Source organism: Aethalodelphis obliquidens, unplaced genomic scaffold (genome assembly GCF_003676395.1).
Source record: "Aethalodelphis obliquidens isolate GAN/ISIS:26980383/991018 unplaced genomic scaffold, ASM367639v1 scaffold3, whole genome shotgun sequence".
NCBI lineage: Eukaryota > Metazoa > Chordata > Mammalia > Artiodactyla > Delphinidae > Aethalodelphis > Aethalodelphis obliquidens.
Genome location: NW_020837947.1, coordinates 81,742,356 through 81,763,924, shown reverse-complemented (window position 1 = coordinate 81,763,924; position 21,569 = coordinate 81,742,356). Strand labels below are relative to the sequence as shown.

The 21,569-nt window shown below is 36.8% G+C and overlaps 1 protein-coding gene across 1 annotated transcript in view; it reads left to right on the top strand.

The window, feature by feature from the left end:
* COL19A1 (collagen type XIX alpha 1 chain) overlaps positions 1 to 21,569 on the top strand; it is a 349,797-nt gene that overhangs the window by 148,937 nt on the left and 179,291 nt on the right. Inside the window, exons 12-13 of the mRNA XM_027093224.1 lie at positions 6,775 to 6,828; positions 8,808 to 8,843. Coding sequence (XP_026949025.1) covers positions 6,775 to 6,828; positions 8,808 to 8,843 — 90 coding nt within the window. The remainder of the gene's footprint in view (positions 1 to 6,774; positions 6,829 to 8,807; positions 8,844 to 21,569) is intronic.

The following is a 21,569-nucleotide window of genomic DNA, read 5'->3' as shown; positions in this document are numbered from 1 at the left end:
ATAAAGAATGTTACAAGAGACAAGGAAGGACACTATATAATGATCAAGGGATCAATCCAAGAAGAAGATATAACAATTATAAATATATATGCACACAACATAGGAGCACCTCAATACATAAGGCAACTGCTAACAGCTCTAAAAGGAAATCGACAGTAACACAATAATAGTGGGGGACTTTAACACCTCACTTGCACCAATGGACAGATCATCCAAAATGAAAATAAATAAGGAATCACAAGCTTTAAATGACATAATAGACCAGATAGATTTAATTGACATTTATATGACATTCCATCCAAAACAGCAGATTACACTTTCTACTCAAGTGCGTACGGAACATTCTCCAGGATAGATCACATCTTGGGTCACAAGTCAAGCCTCAGTAAATTTAAAAAAATTGAAATCATATCAAGCATGTTTTCCAACCACAACACTATGAGATTAGAAATCAGTTACAGGGAAAAAAACGTAAAAAACACAAACCCATGGAGGCTAAACAGTACATTACTAAATAACTAAGAGATCACTGAAGAAATCAAAGAGGAAATGAAAAAATACATAGGGACAAATGACAATGAAAACACGACGATCCAAAACCTATGGGATGTAGCAAAAGCAGTTCTAAGAGGGAACTTTATAGCTATACAAGCTTACCTCAAGAAACAAGAAAAATCTCAAATAAACAATCTAACCTTACACCTAAAGGAACTAGAGAAAGTAGAGCAAACAAAACCCAAAGTTAGCAGAAGGAAAGAAATCATAAAGATCAGAGCAGAAATAAATGAAATAGAAACAAAGAAGACAATAGCAAAGATTAATAAAACTAAAAGCTGGTTCTATGAGAAGGTAATATTGATAAACCATTAGCCAGACTCATCAAGAAAAAAAGGAAGACTCAAATCAAAAGAATTAGAAAGGCAAAAGGAAAAGTAACAACAGACACCGAAGAAATGCAAAGCATCCTAAGAGACTACTACAAGCAATTCTATGCCAAAAAAATGGACAACCTGGAAGAAATGGACAAATTCTTAGAAAGGTATAACCTTCCAAGACTGAACCCTGAAGAAATAGAAAATATGAACAGACCAATCACAAGTAATGAAATTGAAACTGTGATTAAATATCTTCCAACAAACAAAAATCCAGGACCAGATGGCATAAAGGTGTATTCTATCAAACATTTAGAGAAGAGCTTACCATGCTTCTCAAACTCTTCCAAAAATTTGTGGAGGAAGGAACACTCCCTAACTGATTCTATGAGGCCACCATCAATCACCCTGATACCAAAACCAGACAAAGATACTACAAAAAAAGAAAATTACAGACCAATATCACTAATGAATATAGATGCAAAAATCCTCAAAAAATACTAGCAAACAGAATCCAAGAGCACATTAAAAGGATCATACACCATGATCAAGTGGGAATTATCCCAGGGATGCAAGGATTCTTCAATATATGCAAATCAATCAATTTGATACACCATGTTAACAAATTGAAGAAGAAAAACCATATGATATTCTCAATAGATGCAGAAAAAGCTTTTGACAAAATTTAACACCCATTTATGATAAAAACTCTCCAGAAAGTGGGCATAGAGGGAACCTACCTCAACATAATAAAGGCCATGTACGACAAACCTACAGCAACATTATTATCAATGGTGAAAACCTGAAAGCATTTCCTCTAAGATCAGGAACAATACAAGGATGTCCACTCTCACCACTATTATTCAACATAGTTTTGGAAGTCCTAGCCATGGCAATCAGAGAAGAAAACGAAATAAAAGGACTACAAATTGGAAAAGAAGAAGTAAAACTGTCACTGCTTGCAGTTGACATGATACTCTACATAGAGAATCCTAATGATGCCACCTAGAAAACTACTAGAAAACTAGTAGTTTCTAGTAGAAAACTACTGGAGCTAATCAATGAATTTGGTAAAGTTGCAGGATACAAAATTAATGCACAGAAATCTCTTGCATTCCTATATACTGATGATAAAAAATCTGAATGAGAAATTAAGGAAACACTCCCATTTACCATTGCAATAAAAAGAATAAAATACCTAAGAATAAACCTACCTAGGGAGACAAAAGGCCTGTATGCAGAAAACTATAAGACACTGATGAAAGAAATTAAAGATGATACCAACGGATGGAGAGATATACAATGTTCTTCGATTGGAAGAAGTAATATTGTGAAAATGACTATACTACCCAAAGCAATCTACAGATTCAATGCAATCCCTGTCAAATTACCAACAGCATTTTTTACAGAGCTACAACAAAAAATCTTAAAATTTGTATGGCGACACAAAGGACCCCAAACAGCCAAAGCTGTCTTGAGGGAAAAAAGTGGAGCTGGAGGAATCAGAATCCCTGACTTCAGACTATACTACAAAGCTACAGTAATCAAGGCAATATGGTACTGGCACAAAAACAGAAATATAGATCAATGGAACAAGATAGAAAGCCCAGAGACAAACCCACATACCTATGGTCAGCTAATGTATGACAAAGGAGGCAAGGATATACAATGGAGAAAAGACAGTCTCTTCAATAAGTGGTGCTGGGGAAACTGGACAGCTACATGTAAAACAATTAAATTAGAACACTCCCTAACACCATACACAAAAATAAACTCAAAATGGATTAGAGACCTAAATCTAAGACCGGACACTATAAAACACTTAGAGGAAACATAGGAAGAACACTGTTTGGCATAAATCACAGTAAGATCTTTTTGGATCCACCTCCTAGAGTAATGGAAATAAAAACAAAAATAAACAAATGGGACCTAATGCAACTTCCAAGCTTTTGCATGGCGAAGTAAACCATAAACAAGATGAAAAGACAACCCTCAGAATGCGAGAAAATATTTGCAGACAAATCAACGGACAAAGGATTAATCTCCAAAATATTTAAACAGCTCATGCAGCTCAATATTAAAAAAACAAACAACCCAATCCAAAAATGGGCAGAAGACCTAAATAGACATTTCTCCAAAGAAGACAGACAGATGGCCAAGAAGCACATGAAAAGCTGCTCAACATCACTAATTATTAGAGAAATGCAAATCAAAACTACAATGAGGTATCACCTCATACCAGTTAGAATGGGCATCATTAGAAAATCTACAAACAGAAAATGCTGGAGAGGGTGTGGAGCAAAGGGAACCCTCTTGCACTGTTGGTGGGAATGTAAATTGATACAGCCACTATGGAGAACTGTATGGAGGTTCGTTATAAAACTAAAAATAAAATTATCATGTGATCCAGCAATCCCACTCCTGGGCACATACCCAGAGAAAACCATAATTCAAAAAGACACATGCACCCCAATGTTCACTGTAGCACTGTTTACAATAGCCAGGTCATGGAAGCAACCTAAATGCCCATCGACAGACGAATGGATAAAGAAGATGTGGTACATATATACAATGGAATATTACTCAGCCATAAAAGGAACGAAATTGGGTCATTTGTTGAGACGTGGATGGATCTAGAGACTGTCATATAGAGTGAAGTAAGTCAGAAAAAGAAAAACAAATATTGATATTAATGCATATATGTGGAACCTAGAAAAGTGGTTCAGATGAACTGGTTTGTAGGGAAGAAATAGAGACACAAATGTAGAGAATAAATGTATGGACACCAAGGGGGGAAAGTGCAGGGGGCGCTGGTGGTGGGATGAATTGGGAGATTGGGATTGACATGTATACACTAGTGTGTATGAAATGGATGACTAATAGGTACCTTCTGTATAAAAAATCAAATTCAAAAATTCTAAAAATAAATAAGTAAATAAATAAAACAATGAGTGGAATAGCCAGTCACTTAAGCCAAGTACACATCAGCCTTGGTCCCTCCCTTTCCCTGGCCCTACCTCCAGCGCTTCTGCAAGTCCATCCTCAGCCATCTTGCTCTCTTGTCTGCAAAGCTGCGAGACCCCCTTTTCTGCTTCTGCTCTTGCTGTGTACAATCTACTTTCATGTTGTAGCCAAAACTATCTTTTTTTGGAGACACAGTCAAATCATGCCATTTCTAGGCTAAAACCCTAAGTGGCTTTCCCTTGCACTTAGAACAAAACCCATGCTTCTCTCCAGGGCCTGCAGTTCTCTATGTGCTGTGACCCTTGACTAACCTTGATTTCATCTCCTGCTCTTTACCTCCTTACCAGCTCATGACACTCCTTCCACCTAGAGGGCTTTTGTGCTTGCTGTTGCCTCACCCACCCGTCCCTCCGCTTGCCCCAACACTTTTTTCCAGGATCACTGCATGACTGGATCCTGTGAAACAAACATCTCCTCCACCCAGAGCCTGTTTCCAACCACTACCCTCACTGAAATAGCAGCGTCTGCTCCGCACTCATCACATTCAGCCCGTGGACCTGTTCATTGTCGGTCACCCTCCTCTATAACGTGAATTCCATTGGGGCAGGAATCCTGACTTTGTTATCGAAAAAATTATTATGATACTTGTTAAAATGGTAAAGAAGATTTTTAATTCAAGATTATTGCAATATGAGTATTGCAATAGGGAAGAGAGATTGGGCTCAACTCTGAATACAACAAGGATGAGTGGGAATTTATAGCAAAGGAGTAGAGCGATGTAGTCAGCGAATGGAATATTACTAAGAGCAGACATCAAGGCTGGGGGATTTTCTGTAAACTGCCTTAAGAGGATTCTTGCTAAAGGCACACCAAAGACTTATGCATCAAAGAGGGGGATGAGGGACTTGATCAGGTATCAAGGCTGGGGAATTCTTTCTAAACTGACTTAACAAGATTCTTGCTAAAACTGGGCCAAGCAAGCCAAGGACAGACAGGATGGGGCCGAAGTTGAGTCCTGGCTCAAGTTTCGTTAAGGAGGGAGTCTTTGTCAACTTCCTGTTCTTTTTTGTGTCTCTCAATAACACTCTCTAATACCAATAAAGTATAATATATTATATTTTAAAATCTAATATTATAATTTCAAGACAAAGGTAAATATACTATACTTTCTTATAGCCACATTGTAAAAAGTAAAAAGAAACAGGTGAAACTAATTTTAATAATATATTTTATTTAATCCCATATCCACAATGTTATCTTTTCAATACGTAATCAACAGAAAAATTATTAATGAGCTACTGTACATTCTTTTTTGTACCAAATATTGAAAACCCGATGGTATTGCACACTCACGGCACATTTCCATTCAGACTAGCCACGTTTCAAGGGTGAAAAGCTACATGAGGCCCAGGGCCACCTATCGGGCAGTACAGATCTGACAACTGTAGGGGTGACTGCACAGAGGGTATCCAGTAAATGTCTACTGAATAAATGCATGAGCAAACTAAGAATAAACCATAATCACAGAAATAGCTGTTTTCTTTCCACAAGTGTTCAGAATATGTTGATGCCAAGTTTTACTCCAGAGGCATGTATAAATAGAGTATGTGTTGCTTGATTTGGGAAAGAATGGGTATTTCAAATAATAAAGAGAATATTACATCTCAAATATGATTTAATTTTTCACTCATCCTTGTTCTATAAATACCTGGAGGTAATGATGGAAGGAACATAGCTATGAATTTTATCCACAAAGTTGTTTATGCACCACAAAGGTGTTTGTTTTAACCAATGATTGAATAGATGTTTTCACCCATTAAATTTTTTTTCTTAAAGTATAAGGCTACAGTTTTCACATATTCTTTGTAACAAGATTATTTTAAATATCTCGTTTACTTTTGTTACTTTAAATTCATCCTCAGCTTCTACATCGAGTAGCTACAAGTGATGGCATTTGGCATTGTTTATTCACCACAAAATGTCAGAACAGTAAGAGCTGGATGCCTCAGCTAGGAACAGTAAGATGCTTGGATTTACTGTGCCTTCTGTGGCTTCAGAATATTTCTTTTTTCCATTATTGTTCTTCCCTCACCCAATGTGTTAAATTAAGGCTGAGAAAAGATATTTATTCCTGTTTACCATACAGTTGGGACGTGTCTATCTAATTTTCTTTCTGTTTACACTGTGAATACATTCAACTGTAGCACTGATCTCCTCCAGTGAAATCTATTGTGGTGTTCCTCACAGCTGTCATTTCTGAATCGGATCAACCAAATACCTACTAAAACACCCAAGAGTTCAGAAGACTCATGAATATATTTATCTGATATGCTTTCTATGTCTTACAGAGTTTTATTTGATAGCTTTATAAATCCAGGTAAAAAAAAGAAATAAGAGCTAGAAAACTAAACCAGACTTTAAAACAGGAGAGAGATTGCATTTTAGCTCCAGCTTTGTGAGGGATGGGAAAAGAATACATCCTTCATCCCTTCCCCTCCCCACAATTAGATTTCTCGATAGAGACGAAAAAATGTTTTTGATTTAAATCTTGAATTTTGGGGGCAAGCTTTATAAAGGCCAAATCAATGCTAAATCAGAGGTATTTACAACATCCACAAATTTAAGCCCAAGTGGATACTTAGAAGCTCATATAGACCTAAATGATGTTCTCCCAGATGGTGAATTAATGTAATTTTAGCAGGAAGCAAAGTTGCACAAATATGCAGTATTGCGGCCTCACACTGATTTAATGTATCTGTACCCACCACAGCACAGATGTGGTATATCATTTTAGAGCCAGTTTTTCTATACTACACACTGAAGATGAGATTTGGGAGTTCAGTAAATTATGATTTATTTTGCGACTAATGACTTGTTCGAAATTGCAGCTTTCTGTGAACTGTATATAGAAATCACATTGGCTGTGTTCTTTGCACAGGGTTTGAAAGGTGACGTGGGTCCGCATGGTCCACCTGGCCCCAAAGGAGAAAAGGTACCGTGTTCACCCAGGAAAGTGACAATCTTTCCTTAAGAAAACCCCGAGAACTTATGAAGTGACTTTTCATTGATACTGTTTAACTGCCAAAAGTTAATTTTGTTAAAATTAACCAAAGGCTGTTACGTTAAAAGCATCTGAACAAGAAGAAAAGCCTTTTGGTTCATTTAATTAGTTTGAGGAGATTAAATGCACAATTGCTAGTCGACATTAATTTGTGTTTATAAGATTTCCCTTTTCTCTCCCTTGCTTAACAGCATTAAGTATTGCATCACCAAATTAGCAGCCATGTCCTGTACTGGAGACCTTTGCCAATAGCACTGAGCTGCTACCACAATGGTGAAGCAGGCGACCTTTGGGGGGAAGGAGGCTAACTGTGCATCTCAGTCTTAATCTAAATGCCCCGTTTCCTAACACCTTTTCTCATATGTCATTTTATAGTGGCCTATTGGCAGGGACCTTGAAAAGAGAATTATGAGATAGTAAAAAGCAAAAGTTGTTTTGAGTAAGGTCCTTGGATGATACTAGTTTGATGACAATTGTGCGTGTAGACGTTTTGCACTGTATTTTGTTCTCCATTCTCAGCACATTTAGAAATCTTTGTCTATCTTCAATATTTACCTCTACATTAAAATTGACTTTGCAAATTGGTCCCCAATGACTGATTTAAGCTCCATCAATGTTCTTTAACAGCTATCGGTTATTTTTATTCAGTTGTTCCCAAAATAATGATTACACAAGGCTAAGTCCTCACTTGTGAGGTGATTATGTTAGATGAAAAAAGAGAACGTCATAGAGATACTCCCAACACGAGAATACAGCGTGCCAGTGCCCCATGCCACATGGTGTTGGTTCCACAAGGTCCATTTGAAGGGGGATTATGGCAGTGATGCTTGACTTTTTTTTAAGCAATGACTTTATTCAATTCACCAACGGCACTCCGGGATTCAATTTATTTGTCTGCAAAATGAGGGGTTTTGTTGAGATGGAGGGTCCCTAAGAGTCTGTCAAATTTAACATTCTAAGACTTGCCTTTTAAAAAAACTTAATTTCTCTTATTGAGGTGTAGTTAATTTACAATATTAGTTTCAGTTGTACAGCATAGTGATTCAAAATTTTTATAGATTATACTCCATTTAAAGTTATTGTAAAATATTGGCTATATTTCCTGTGCTGAACAGTATATCCTCGTAGCTTATTTATTTCGTGCTTAGTAGTTTGTACTTCTTAATCATTTACCCCTATCTTGCCTTTCCCAGTGATGCTTGATCTTAATGACTAAGAGTTCTCATGAAATAAATAAGGATGCTGATACAATAAAGCATATAGGTGACATATTTATAAATTGGAAAATGATAAACTTTTAGATTAACTATATTTTTTAGATTTTGAATAGTTTGTCAGTATATCCACCTGGTAATTTGTATTCACATAGGTCAGCAAAGCAATATTAGTATTTAAAAGTACATGAATATAGGCAAAGCCTCATACAGTTGTTGGCAAGTGCAAGGCCAGTTCAGCAAAGCTTTAAAAGAGGCAGTGGGACTGCTCTTGCAGCTGGAAGGCATGAAGTGGGGAGACCCACTTATTATTTCTTCTGATCCCCATGCTAACTTTGTCAGAAATATAATCTGTCGTTGTGACAATTTCCAGCTGCTCCATTGGCAAGTAACCATATTTGAAGAGATATTCTAATTTTGGATTAGTAGACAAAAGAATAGAAACTAGATTATTTTAGCTTTTCAAAACAAGTTCTGCCGCTGCAGAAAGCATGGGGATGCACAAGGCGATATTTATATCATGAGAGCTAAAAGCACATGATCAATTTTTCATTGTGCAGAGACCTTTATCAAGGTAAAATTCTACTTTTCTTCCAGATTTATCTAGATATTGCTTTGATCCATTCAGAAAATTTATAAATAACATGAGCAAAAAGGGACTATTGGTAATTGCAGCTTTTCTTTCATCTATTTTAGGGAGATCTGGGACCTCCAGGACCGCCAGCCTTAACTGTAAGTATTCTTGAAGTCAAAATTCAAAACAAATACGTTAAACCTGTTTATTATTCACATTACATCATTATTAAACCAGAATTTAAGCCACTGGATATTTTGAGAACTGAAAGTGACTTGAGTAGATCTAGGCAAACCTCCAGATTTTAAAGATGAGGCATCTGCCCACAACACTGAAGGGCTTAACCCGAGGTCATGCAGGTAGTTCTAGAAAAGCCTGGAAGCAGTACCTAACCTAAGCAATTTCCTCCACCCTCCATGTGGTTCATAATTTTGCCCCTTAAAAGTTTGATTATACATCCTTAACATGACATTTAAAGTTAATGGAAGCAGAGACAGTTCTATTTACTCTAAAAACTATAAAAGAACAAAATAAACTATAATCACCCAACGTATAAATATAGCTACCTATTTAAACTGTTACATTCTCCAAAACCTGTTCAAGACTGTTGTTTTTTCCTATGTGAGTTGCTTCTAAGATTTGCACATGATGAAATGTCAGTATTTCAGAAACAGATTTATGAGAAAAGTTTATAATGTGCACATAATGGGATTGTTCTCAAGTAAATGGTTCATCATTTATTAAACATTTAATCATAAGTATGTAATGATTTTATATTTGGATACAATTTGCTGTTACTGATTTTCTTCGTCGTCCGTTAGGGTTTCTCATTTAACTTAAAGATTTGGTCTGAGAATGACACTAAGCCTAATGGAAAAGAAGAAAAGCTTTTAATTAAGATCATGTGTAGCCTGAGGTCTCTTGAATTTTATGTTGCTATCATCTAATGACATAAATTAAGAATTTAAATCATCAGTTTTCCAAGACCTGTCGTGATCATAGAAGGTTAGGTATAAAGAAGTCTAGCATCTGGATGGGGGTCTTCCAGTGGAGCAGCATAGGACTCGCAAAGGCTGTGTGACTTTGATAACATTCCTATTTATCTTTGTACTTGAAAATGTCATTATGAACACTATATTAATAATGTCTTACACAGATAATCTTTGCAATGCTCACTTGAAGGGCAAATATCTCTTCATAAGTGGAAAATCTAAGGAACCAAACAAATGACTTTCTTAGGACTATCCAAGTTCAATTCACACTGGAATTCTCTGCTTGAAGCTTTGATTTTCAAGATGGAAATAAAAACTATTTATTTGAGAGGAGACTTTAAATGCATATTATTCAATTTTTTATAATTTGTGGAGTTTATTTCTTACATTATTTGACAGTGATTTCGAGTTAAGCCTGCTCATTTTATTTAAATCACATGCTTGCTTTTCTTCAACTGAGTTATGTGCTCAATCATTCCACGTAGTTATCTGATTACCTAGTTGTTTTCAACTTGTGTTTGAAGACCAAAATGCAATCTCTATCTGTATCATTTCACCCGATAAGCAAATTTGACCCCTCAGCCAGAATATTATATTGGACTCTATCTATCTTGTGGATTTTTAGTGACAGCTGACATCTTTCTGCCAGGTAGCACCTTGTAGATGTCCCTTTGCCCTGTTCAGCTGGCAGACACCAAAGGAGTACAAGCTGATCTTTACACTTATCTAAAGATATAAGAGAGACGCTAAAGTAGGAGGTCAAGATGGCAGATTAGGAGGACGTGGAGCTCACCTCCCCCCACAAACACATCAAAAATACAACTGCAGGTGGAACAATTCTCACAGAAAACCAACTGAAATATAGCAGAAGATCTCTTACACAGCCAAAGCTGGAAGAAAGATTCCCGCAAAATAAAAAAGGCATTGGGACAGGACAGGTGCCCCTGGGAGGGAGCTGTGAAAGAGGAAAGGTCCACATGGGCAGCCCCTCGCCCTTGGAAACCCTTCATTAGCTGGGGGGTTCATCGGGACAGATAGAGGAACTGGAGCGGGCCTGGACTCTGCCCACGAGGAGTCTGTGTGTGCTGGCTTGTTAGCAGTCAGGGCACAGAGAGACTGGTAGTGATGGCTGCCACCTTACCCACCTCCCAGCCTGAAACGCACTTTGGGTGGAGCTGCTAGAATACAGAGGAGGTAGGAGCTGAAACTTGGGCTTCTGTGGATGAACGCTGGGAGAGGACTCGGTCTAGCTGTGTGTAGACAGCCCCCAGGGCCTGGAGTGTAGTCCAGACCTAACCCCAGAGCCTGTTGTTAGTGCACATATGGCAGAGTGTGGGCCCACCATAGGGACCCCCCACAATTAGCCTGCCCACGCGGGGCACTGCTCCATTGGCGGGCTTTGTGCGTGCACGCACTGTGGGGCAGGGGCTGACACCTGAGCCCATAATCAGCACTCCCACAGTGGGGGCAGGTGAGAGGTGGGCCCTGCAGCAGCAGACTTCATTGGTGTGCACACCAGTGGGGGGCACTGTCCACAGAATGGCACATCTCCAGCGGACAGGCCCTGGCAAGAAGTGTGCAGAGGTTCCTTTCCCAGCAGGAATGCTTCAGTTCCACCCACCTCACACAAAACTTGGAGCTGGAATCCTGGGGGAGAGGCTCTGGGAGAGCCCTACCACAGAGGAGGCCTAGGTCTCAGGTGGCAGCACACCACTTCAATTCCTGCAGCTACAATGCCCTGATCCCCAGGGCCAGCCTTACACTAGGTCTAGGACAAACACAACAGAGAAAGGGATGTGACCTTGGGCTGCTTCTGAGCAGAACTGTGGACGCCTGAATAGGTGGTGCATAGGTTCACTGTGACCACATGGGCTTCTCTTGCTTCAGCACTCACCTCCTTGGGACAGAGCACACACTTAAGGTCAACAGAGCCTTATCAAACCCAACCTTCACGGCTTCTACTGAAACAACTGGGGAGCAGACCCCACCTCCAACAGGGTTGTGACAGCCACGGAGCAAAGAGGAGGCCCCACCCAACGTGCAGGGCAGGATTTGGATACCACAACACCAGTCATACCCTCTATCAAGGGGATAACAGCCAGCACACTCTGAGGAGAGATGTGGCAGGCATCCGTTATGAAAACAGTTCTCACAGCAAAAATATTAGACTTACATAGTCTACAAAGGGATGCTCCGACATAAAAACAGCCCTCCAAGACCACAGTAGATAACTGTTTCTCCTAACTTCATAGAGTCAGAGAAATATAAGTAAAATGAAGAAACAGAGGAACTACTCTCAATAAAAAGAACAAGTGAAATCCCCTAAAAAACAATTAATGAAACATACCTCTTCAGTCTACTAGACCTCTGAGTTCAAAAAGGAGGTAATTAAAATGCTAAAGGAATTAAGAAAGATTTTCAATAGAAATGCAGATCACTGTAACAAGGAACTAAAAACTGTAAAGAAGAAACAATCAAAATTAGACAACTCAATTGCTGAGATAAAAAATGAGCTAAAAGCAGACTGAATAATGCAGAAGAACAAATTAGTGATTTGGAAGATAGAATAATGGAAATCACCCAATCAGAACAGCACACAGAAAGACAAATGAAAAAACAAATGAAGGCTTCCCTGGTGGTGTAGTGGTTAAGAATCCACCTGCCAATGCAGGGGACATGGGCTCGAGCCCTGGTCCAGGAAAATCCCACATGCCACGGAGCAACTAAGCCCCTGTGCCACAACTACTGAGCCTGTGCTCTAGAGCCCACAAGGCACAACTACTGAGCCCACGTGCCACAACTACTGAAGCCTGCGTGCCTAGAGCCCGTGCTCCGCAACAAGAGAAGCCACTGCAATGAGAAGCCTGCACACCACAATGAAGAGTAGCCCCCGCTTGCCGCAACTAGAGAAAGCCCACGCATAGCAATGAATACCCAACGCAGCCAAAAATAAATAAATTTTTTAAAAATGAAAGAAACATACGAGATCTATGGTATTATATAAAGTGTGCTAACCTACACGTAATAAGAGTTCCAGAAGGAAAAAAAAAAGAGAGAGAAAGGGATCAAAAATTGTATTTGAAGAAATTATGGCTGAAAACTTCCCAAACCTAAATAAAGAAAGAGATATTCAGGTACAGGGAGCACAGAGGGTTCTGAACAAGATGAACCCAAACAGACCCACATCAAGACATATCATAATTAAAATGGCAAAAGTAAAAGAGAGGATTCTGAAGTCAGCAAGAGAAAAACAAAGAGTCAGTTACAAGGGAACCCTCATAGGCTGATTTCTCTACAGAAACTTTGCAGGCCAGAAGGGAGTGTCAATATATATTCAAAGTCCTGAAAGGGGAAAACCTGCAACCTAGGATACTCTACCCAGCAATATTATCATTTAAAAAAGGAGAAACAAATAATTTCTTGACAGAAACTGAAAGAATACAGCAATACTAAAGCTAACCTAAAAGAAATATTTAAAGATCTTCTCTAAATATAAAAGAAGCAAGAATCTATAGGAAAGGGAAAAACACAGTAGGACAGGCCAATATATAAAATGATTAAACATCACTTAAATAAGCCAGTGCAAAGATTAAAAAACAATAAAAAATGTTGTTAAAGCAATTATAACTACAATTAACAGCAAAAAGATAAATATGAAGATGTAAAATAGGACATCAAAATCACAAAATGCAGAAGAGGGGAGTAAAAAATATATATATATATTTTTAGAATGTGTCTGAACTTACATGACTATCAGTCTAAAGCAAGTAGATATAGTTCTGGGTTAACATACTTGAAAACCAGAGTAGCCACAAATCAAAAACATACAACAGATTCACAAAAACCAAAAAGAAAGGCACTCAAGCATAATACAAAAGAAAACCGTCAAACCACAAAAGGAAAACCAAAAAGAAAGGAACAAAGAAGAACTACAAAATCAGCTGGAAAATAAGGTTTAAAATGGTAATAAATACATCTTATCAATAATTACTTTAAATGTCAATGGACTAAATGCTCCAATTAAAAGACATTGAGTGGCAGATTGGATAAAAAAACACTAGAATCTATAATATGCTGCTACAAAAGACTCACTTTAGGGTGAAAGACACACATAGATTGAAAGCAAGGGGGTGGAAAAAGATATTTCATGCAAATGAAAACAACAAAAAAGCAAGGGTAGCAATACTCATATCAGCCAAAATAGACTTTAAAACAAAGTCTATAACCAAGGACAAAGAATGGCATTAGATATTGATAAGGGGGTCAATACAAGAAGAAGATATTATACTCATTAACATATATGCACCCAATATAGGAGCATCTAAATGTATAAAACAAATACTAACAGACATAAAAGGAGAAATTGACAGGAATACAATAATAGTGGCATACTTTAACACCACACTGACATCAATGGACCAATCTTCCATACAGGAAATCAGTAAGGCAACAGAGATCCTAAATGACACAATATAACAGTTGGACTTAATTGATATCTACAGGAAACTACATCCAGAAACCCCAGAATACACATTCTTTTCAATCGTGCATGGAACATTCTCTAGGATAGACCACATACTAAGACACAAAACAAGCATCAACACATTTAAGAGGATAGAAGTTATTTCAAGCATCTTTTCTCACCACAATGGTAAGAAACTAGAAATCAACCACAGAAAGAAAAACAGGGAAAAAAAAACATTACATGGAGACTAATCATAATCATGCTATTAAAAAACCAGTGGGTCAATGAAAAAATCAGAAAATACTTTCAGACAAACAACAATGAAAACATAGCCTTACAAAAATCTATGGAATGGGGACAAATGTATATGTATAACTGATTCACTTTGTTATAAAGCAGAAACTAACACCATTGTAAAGCAATTATACTACAATAAAGATGTTTTTAAAAAATCTATGGGATACAGCAAAGGCAGTTCTAATAGGGAAGTTCATAGTGATACAGGCCCTCTTCAAGAAACAAGAAAAACATCAAGTAACCTAACCTATCACCTAAAAGAATTAGAAAAAGAAGAACAAAACCCAAAATCAGCAGAAAGAAGGAAATAATAAAGATCAGAGGGGAAATAAATAAAATTGAGATAAAAAACAATAAAAGGGGCTTCCCTGGTGGCGCAGTGGTTGAGAGTCCGCCTGCCAATGCAGAGGACATGGGTTCGTGCCCCTGTCCGGGAGGATCCCACATGCCGCGGAGCGGCTGGGCCCGTGAGCCATGTCCGGAGCCTGTGCTCCGCAACGGGAGAGGCCACAACGGTGAGAGGCCCGCGTACAGCAACAAACAAACAAAAAAAAAAACAATAAAAAAGATCAATAAAACTACGAGCTGGTTTTTTGAAAGGATAAATAAAATTGACAAACCTCTAGCCAGGTTCACCAAGAAGGAAAGAGAGAGGACCCAAGTAAACAAAATGAGAAATGAAAGAGGAGAGATAACTACCAATACCACAGAAATACAAAACATCATGAGAAAATACTATGAACAGTTATATGCCAACAGATTGGACAACTTGGAAGAAATGAACAAGTTTCTAGAAACATATAGCCTGCCAAAGCTGAGTCAAGAAGAAACAGATCATTTGAACAGACTGATTACTAGAAGTGAAATAGAATCTGTAATTAAAAAAAAAAAAAACCTCCCTGTAAACAAAAGCCCAGGACCAGATGGCTCACTGGGGAATTCTACCAAATACACAAATAAGAATTTATATCTATCCTTCATAAACTATTCCAAAAGAATGAAATGAGGGACCGCTCCCACAGTCATTATATGAAGCCATTATCACCCTGAAACCAAAATTAGAGAAAGACACTGCAAAAAAAGAAAATTATAGAGGAATATCCTTGATGAATATAGATGCAAAACTCCTCAACAGAATATTAGCAAACTGAATCTAACAGTACATGAAAAGTATCATACACCATGATCAAGTTGGATTCATTTCAGGGTCACAAGGATGGTTCAACATACTCAAATCAACCAGTGCCTTACATCACATCAACAAAAGAGAAGACAAAAACCACATGATCATCTCAATAGACACAGAAAAGGCATTTGATAAAATTCAACGTTCATCCATGATAAAAACTCTCACCAAAGTGGGTATAGAGGGAACATATCTCAACATAATAAGAGCCATTTATGACAAACCCATAGCCAACTTATAACTTACTGGTGAAAAGCTGAAACCCTTCCTGTTAGTTTCTGGAGCAAGCAAGGATGCCCACTCTTACTACTTCTATTCAACATAGAATTGGAAGACTTAGCCACAGCAGTCAGACAAGAAAAAGAAATAAAGGATCCAAGTTGGAAGGGAAGAGATTAAATTGTCATTATATGCAGATGACATGATACTCTACATAGAAAACCCTAAAGACTTCACACAAAAACTATTAGAATTAATAAAAGAATTCAGCAAGGTTGCAGGATACAAAATTAATATACAGAAATATATTGCATTTCTTTACGGTAACAATGAAATACCAGAAAAAGAAAGTGAAAAAAACTCAAAAATCCCATTTAAAATCACATCAAAAAAAATTTAGATATAAACCTAAACTAAGGAGGTGAAAGACCTATACAGTGAAAGCTATAAGACATTGATAAAGGAAATTGAAGGTGATTCAAAGAAATGGGAAAGATATCCATTTCTCTTGGATTGAAAGAATTAGTATTGTTAAGATGGCCATACTACCCAAAGCAATATACGAATTTAATGCAATCCCTATCAAATTACCCATGACACTTTTCACAGAACTGAAAACAATAATCCTAAAATTTATATGCAGCCACAAAAGACCCAGAATTGCCAAAGCAATCCTGAGGAAAAATAATAAAACTGGAGGCATAAGCCTCCCAGACTTCAGATAATACTACAAACCTTCAGTAATCAAAACATTGTGGTATTGGCACAAAAGCAGACATATAGGCAAATGGAACAGAATAAAGCACCCAGAAATAAAACCACACACCTACAGTCAATCTACAACAAAGGAGGCAAGAATATACAATGGAGAAAAGACAGTCTGAAAGTAAAATCAATAAAAATAGAAAAGCTGGAAAATTTAAAAATATGTGGAAATTAAGCAACACACTCCTGTACAGCCAATGGGTCAAAAATTAAAAGGGAAATATAAAAATATCTTAAAAAAAGTGAAAATGGAAACAAAACATACCAAAACTTATGGGATGAAGCAAAGGCAATTCTAAGAGAGATGTTTATAGCTATAAATGCCTACATTAAGAAAAAAGAAAGATCTCAAGTAAACAACCTAAGTTTACACCTAAATGTACTAGGAAAGGAAGAACAAACAAGGTCCAAAGTTAGCAGAATCAAAAAAATAACAATGATCAGGGCAGGGATAAATGAAATGGAGACCAGAAAAACAATAGAAAAGATCAATTAAACTAAGAGCTGGTTTTTGACAAACTTTTAGCTAGACTAACTAAGAAAATAGAGAAAAGACTAAATAAAATCAGAAATAAAAGAGGAGACATTACAAATAATACAATAGAAATAAAAAAGATAAGAGAGTACTATGAATAATTATACACCAACAAATCAGACAGCCTAGAAGAAATGGATAAATTCCTACCAAGACTGAATCATGAAGAAATAGAAAATTTGAATGGACTAATAATGAGTGAAAAAATTGTATCAGTAATAAAGAACCTCTCAATAAAGAAAAGTCCAGGACCAGATATTTCACTGGTGAATTATACCAGACATTTAAAGAATTAATGCCACTCCTTCTCAAACTGTTCCAAAATATTTAAGAGGAGGAAACATTTCCAAACTCATAACATGAAGCAAGCATTACCCTGATACTAAAGCCAGATAGGGACACTATAAGAAAACTCCAGACCAATATCCTGGATGATTATAAATGCAAAAATTTTCAAAAAAATACTAGCAAATCGAATTCAACATCATATTAAAAGGATTATACACTGTGACCCCTGAAATGCAAGGATGTTTCAACATACAAAAGTCAAATAGTGTGATATACCACATTAATAAAATGAAAGATGAAAATCATATGATCATCTCAATAGATACAGAAAAAGCATTTGGTACAATTCAACAATGTTTCATGATAAAAACCCTCAACAAATTGGCTATAGAAGGAACATACCTCAACATAATAAAGGGCATGTATGACAAGCCCAGAGCAAACATCATACTCAACAGTGGAAGGTTGAAAGCTTTTCCTCTAAGATCAGGAACAAGACAAGTGTGCCCACTCTTCCCAGTCTTATTCAACATAGTACTGGAAGTCTTAGCCAGAGAAATTAGGGAAGAAAAAAGAAATAAAATGCATTCAAATCAGAAAAGAAAAAGTAAAATTTTCTTTATTTGCAGATGTCAAGATCTTACATATAGAAAATTTTAAAGACTCCACCAAAAAACTGTTAGGAATAATCAACAAATTCAGTAAAGCTGCAGGATACAAAATCAACACACAGAAATCAGTTTCATTTCTATACACTAACAAAATATCTGAAAAAGAAATAAAGAAATCAATCCTATTCACAATAGCATCAACAACAATAACATTTTAGGAATAAATTTAACCAAGAAAGGAAGAAGATATGTGCAGTGAAAACTACAAGACTTTGGTGAAAGACATGGAAGAAAACACAAACAAATAGAAATACATGCTGTGTTCATGGATTGGAAGAAATAATATTGTTAAAATGTTCATACTACCCAAAGCCATCTATAGATTCAGTGCAATCCCTATCAAAATTCTAATGGCATTTTTTTTATAGAAATAGAAAAAAATCCTAACATTCTTATGAAATCATGAAAGACTGTAAAGAGCCAAAGCAATCCTGATAAGGAAGAACAAAGCTGGAGGCATCACACTTCTTGACCTCTAACTATATTACAAAGTTGTATTAATCAAAACAGTATGGTACTGTCACAAAAATAGACACATACACCACTGGAACATAACTGGGAGCCCAGAAATAAATCCAGGCATATACCGTCAACTAATATTTGATGAGGGAGCCAACAACACTCATTGGAGAAAATATAGTCTCTTCAATGATTTGGGGGAAAACTGGGTAATCACATGCCAAAGACTGAATTGGACCCCTATCTTACACCACTCACAAAAATTAACTTGAAATGATTTAAAGACTTAAATGTAAGAGCTGAAACTATAAAACTCCTAGAAGAAAACATAAGGAAAATCTACTTGACATTGGTCTTGGCAATGAATTTTTGACTATGACTCCATAAGTACAGCAACAAAAGCAAAAATAAAAATGTGGGACTACATCAAACTCAAAAGTTTCTGTACAGCAAAAGAAACAGTCGACAAAATGAAAAGGCAACTATGGAATGGGAGAAATATTTACAACCGTATATCTGACAAAGGGTTAATATACAAAATATATTAGGAACTCATTTAACTCAACAGCAAAAAGCCCAAATTAATCCCATTTTAAAATGAGCAAAGGACCTGAATAGATATTTTCCCAAAGAAGACATTCATTTGGGCAACAGGTACATGAAAAGATGTTCAACATTGCCAGTCATCAGGGAAATGCAAATCAAAACCACAATGAGATATCACCTCACCCCTGTCAGTAGGACTATTATCAAAAAGACAAGAGATAACAAGTGTTGGCGAGGATGTGGAGAAAAGGGAGCCCTGTGCCCTGTTGGTGGGAATGTAAACTGGTGCAGCCTCTATGGAAAACAGTATGGAGGATCCTTAAAAAAATTAAAAATAAGACTACCATATGATTTAGCAATCCGAATTCTGAGTATATATCCCAAAGAAATGCAGTCAGTACAGTTGACCCTTGAACAACCCAGGTTTGAATTGTATGAATTCCCATTTATATGTGAATTTACTATATGAGCCATGGTTGGTAGAATCCAAGGATATGGAACCATGGATACTGAGGGTTGGCTATAAAGTTATACACTGATATTTGACTGCACTCCTAACCCCTGTGTTGTTAAAGGGTCAACTGTATTTCAAAGGAATATCTGCATTTCCATGCTCATTGCAGCACTATTCACAAATAGCCAGGACATGGAAACAACCTAACAAGTGTCCATCAAGAGATGAATGGATAAAGAACATGGAGATACACACACACACACACACACACACACACACACACTTACAAAATTATTCAGCCATAAAAAGAAAGAAATCCTGTCACTTGTGACAGTATGGATGGTCCTTCAGGTCATTATGCTAAATGAAATAAGTCAGAAGGACAAATACTATATGTTCCCACTTGTATGCAGAAGATAAAAAAGCTGAATTCATAGAAACAGATAGTAGAATAGTGGTTGGGAGGGGTGGAGGGTGGGGGAAATAGGGAAATGTTGGTCAAAATGTACAAACTTCTAGTTTTATGATGAATAAGTTCTGGAGATCTAATATACAGCATGGTGACTCTAGTTAGCAATGCTGTATTATATACCTGAAAGTGAGTAAAAGACTAGATCTTAAATGTTATCACCAGACGTGCAAAAGAAGGGTGTCTATGTGAGATGACGGAGCTATTAACTAACCTTATTGTGGTAATCATTTCACTATAGATACGCATCTCAAATCATCACGTTGTGCATCTTAAACTTACACAGTGTGATATGTCAATTGTATCCCAATAAATCCGGGGGAAAAAATGAGTTACTGATGAATTTGAAATGTCTCTTCTGTTGGTATTTATACCTTACAAAGAAGATATGTATTTATGTGAGTTAAAACCAACACTGAATAAGGAAAACTTATTATAATAACATCCAAACTTGTTTGATCAAAATACAGTTTATTCTAAGAGCATAATGTAAATTTATGTTAAAAATAGATTCTGATAAATTATTCTGAAATCACCAAGATTTTGACCTAATAATCCTCTATTAAATGTAGGTATTTTATGGTTTATTCACGTTATTTGAATTATGACATTTTACCTTAGCTTTTTCTTTACATTTAAATATTAGATATAAACCCTTACATTTAAATATGCAGGTATAAAAAGTACATTTCTTTATTCTTCATCATTTGTTGTTAAAATCTTAATTTTGTGTAAATGTAGTACTTCTTTATATATAAAACTTTTAAAAATCGTTGTGTATGTTTTATATCCTTACTATTACCAACTTCTCCTCCACTAGATAATATACTACTGTTTTTTCAGTAAAGTTTTGCTGAAGCTCCAGAAACAAGGCAGTGACTGTTACTGAAATGAGGCAGTAGGCTGATACCTCTGTCTCCTTCCTTCTTGTCTCTTCTGGGCTTTGCACCTCATGTCAGAAGTGACAGGTGAAGGAAGGTGCAGCAGTGCTACTTCAATGTATCCACTTATTTTAGTTCCCAGGAAAATGCCTGTGTGGCTCTGGCCATGTCCCTTTGGGGAGTCATTAAATTCTCACCCAGATGGCACCAAATGTTTACACAGAAGCCAAAGGTTAAGTCAATCAACAGCAGAAGTGTCTTAGGCATGCTCACTAAATGATACTTTAAATGCAGCCCTGGGGCCCAGATAAATCCAGCTTATGTGAGTTATAGGCACGGGGGCGGGGCACAGACTTCACCCTATAAAAACTACCTTAAATACCAAAAGTAACTGAGAGACAGTCTCAGCTGGTCATTTATAGATCAAATGACACAAATTAACAGATGGCCCTAATGCACAAGAGATCATATAGTATTCACCTAAGGAATAAGGCTATTTTCTAAATTAGTGTGTACAAGATACAAAATCAGTTCAGTAGATGACCTGGTCCCTTCCCTAGCTTCTCCTTCCCTTTTTACCTACTTTTACTTATTCGAATGCTAATTATATATCAGACACTAGATATCTGGGGACACAGAAATACTCATTGTCACTGC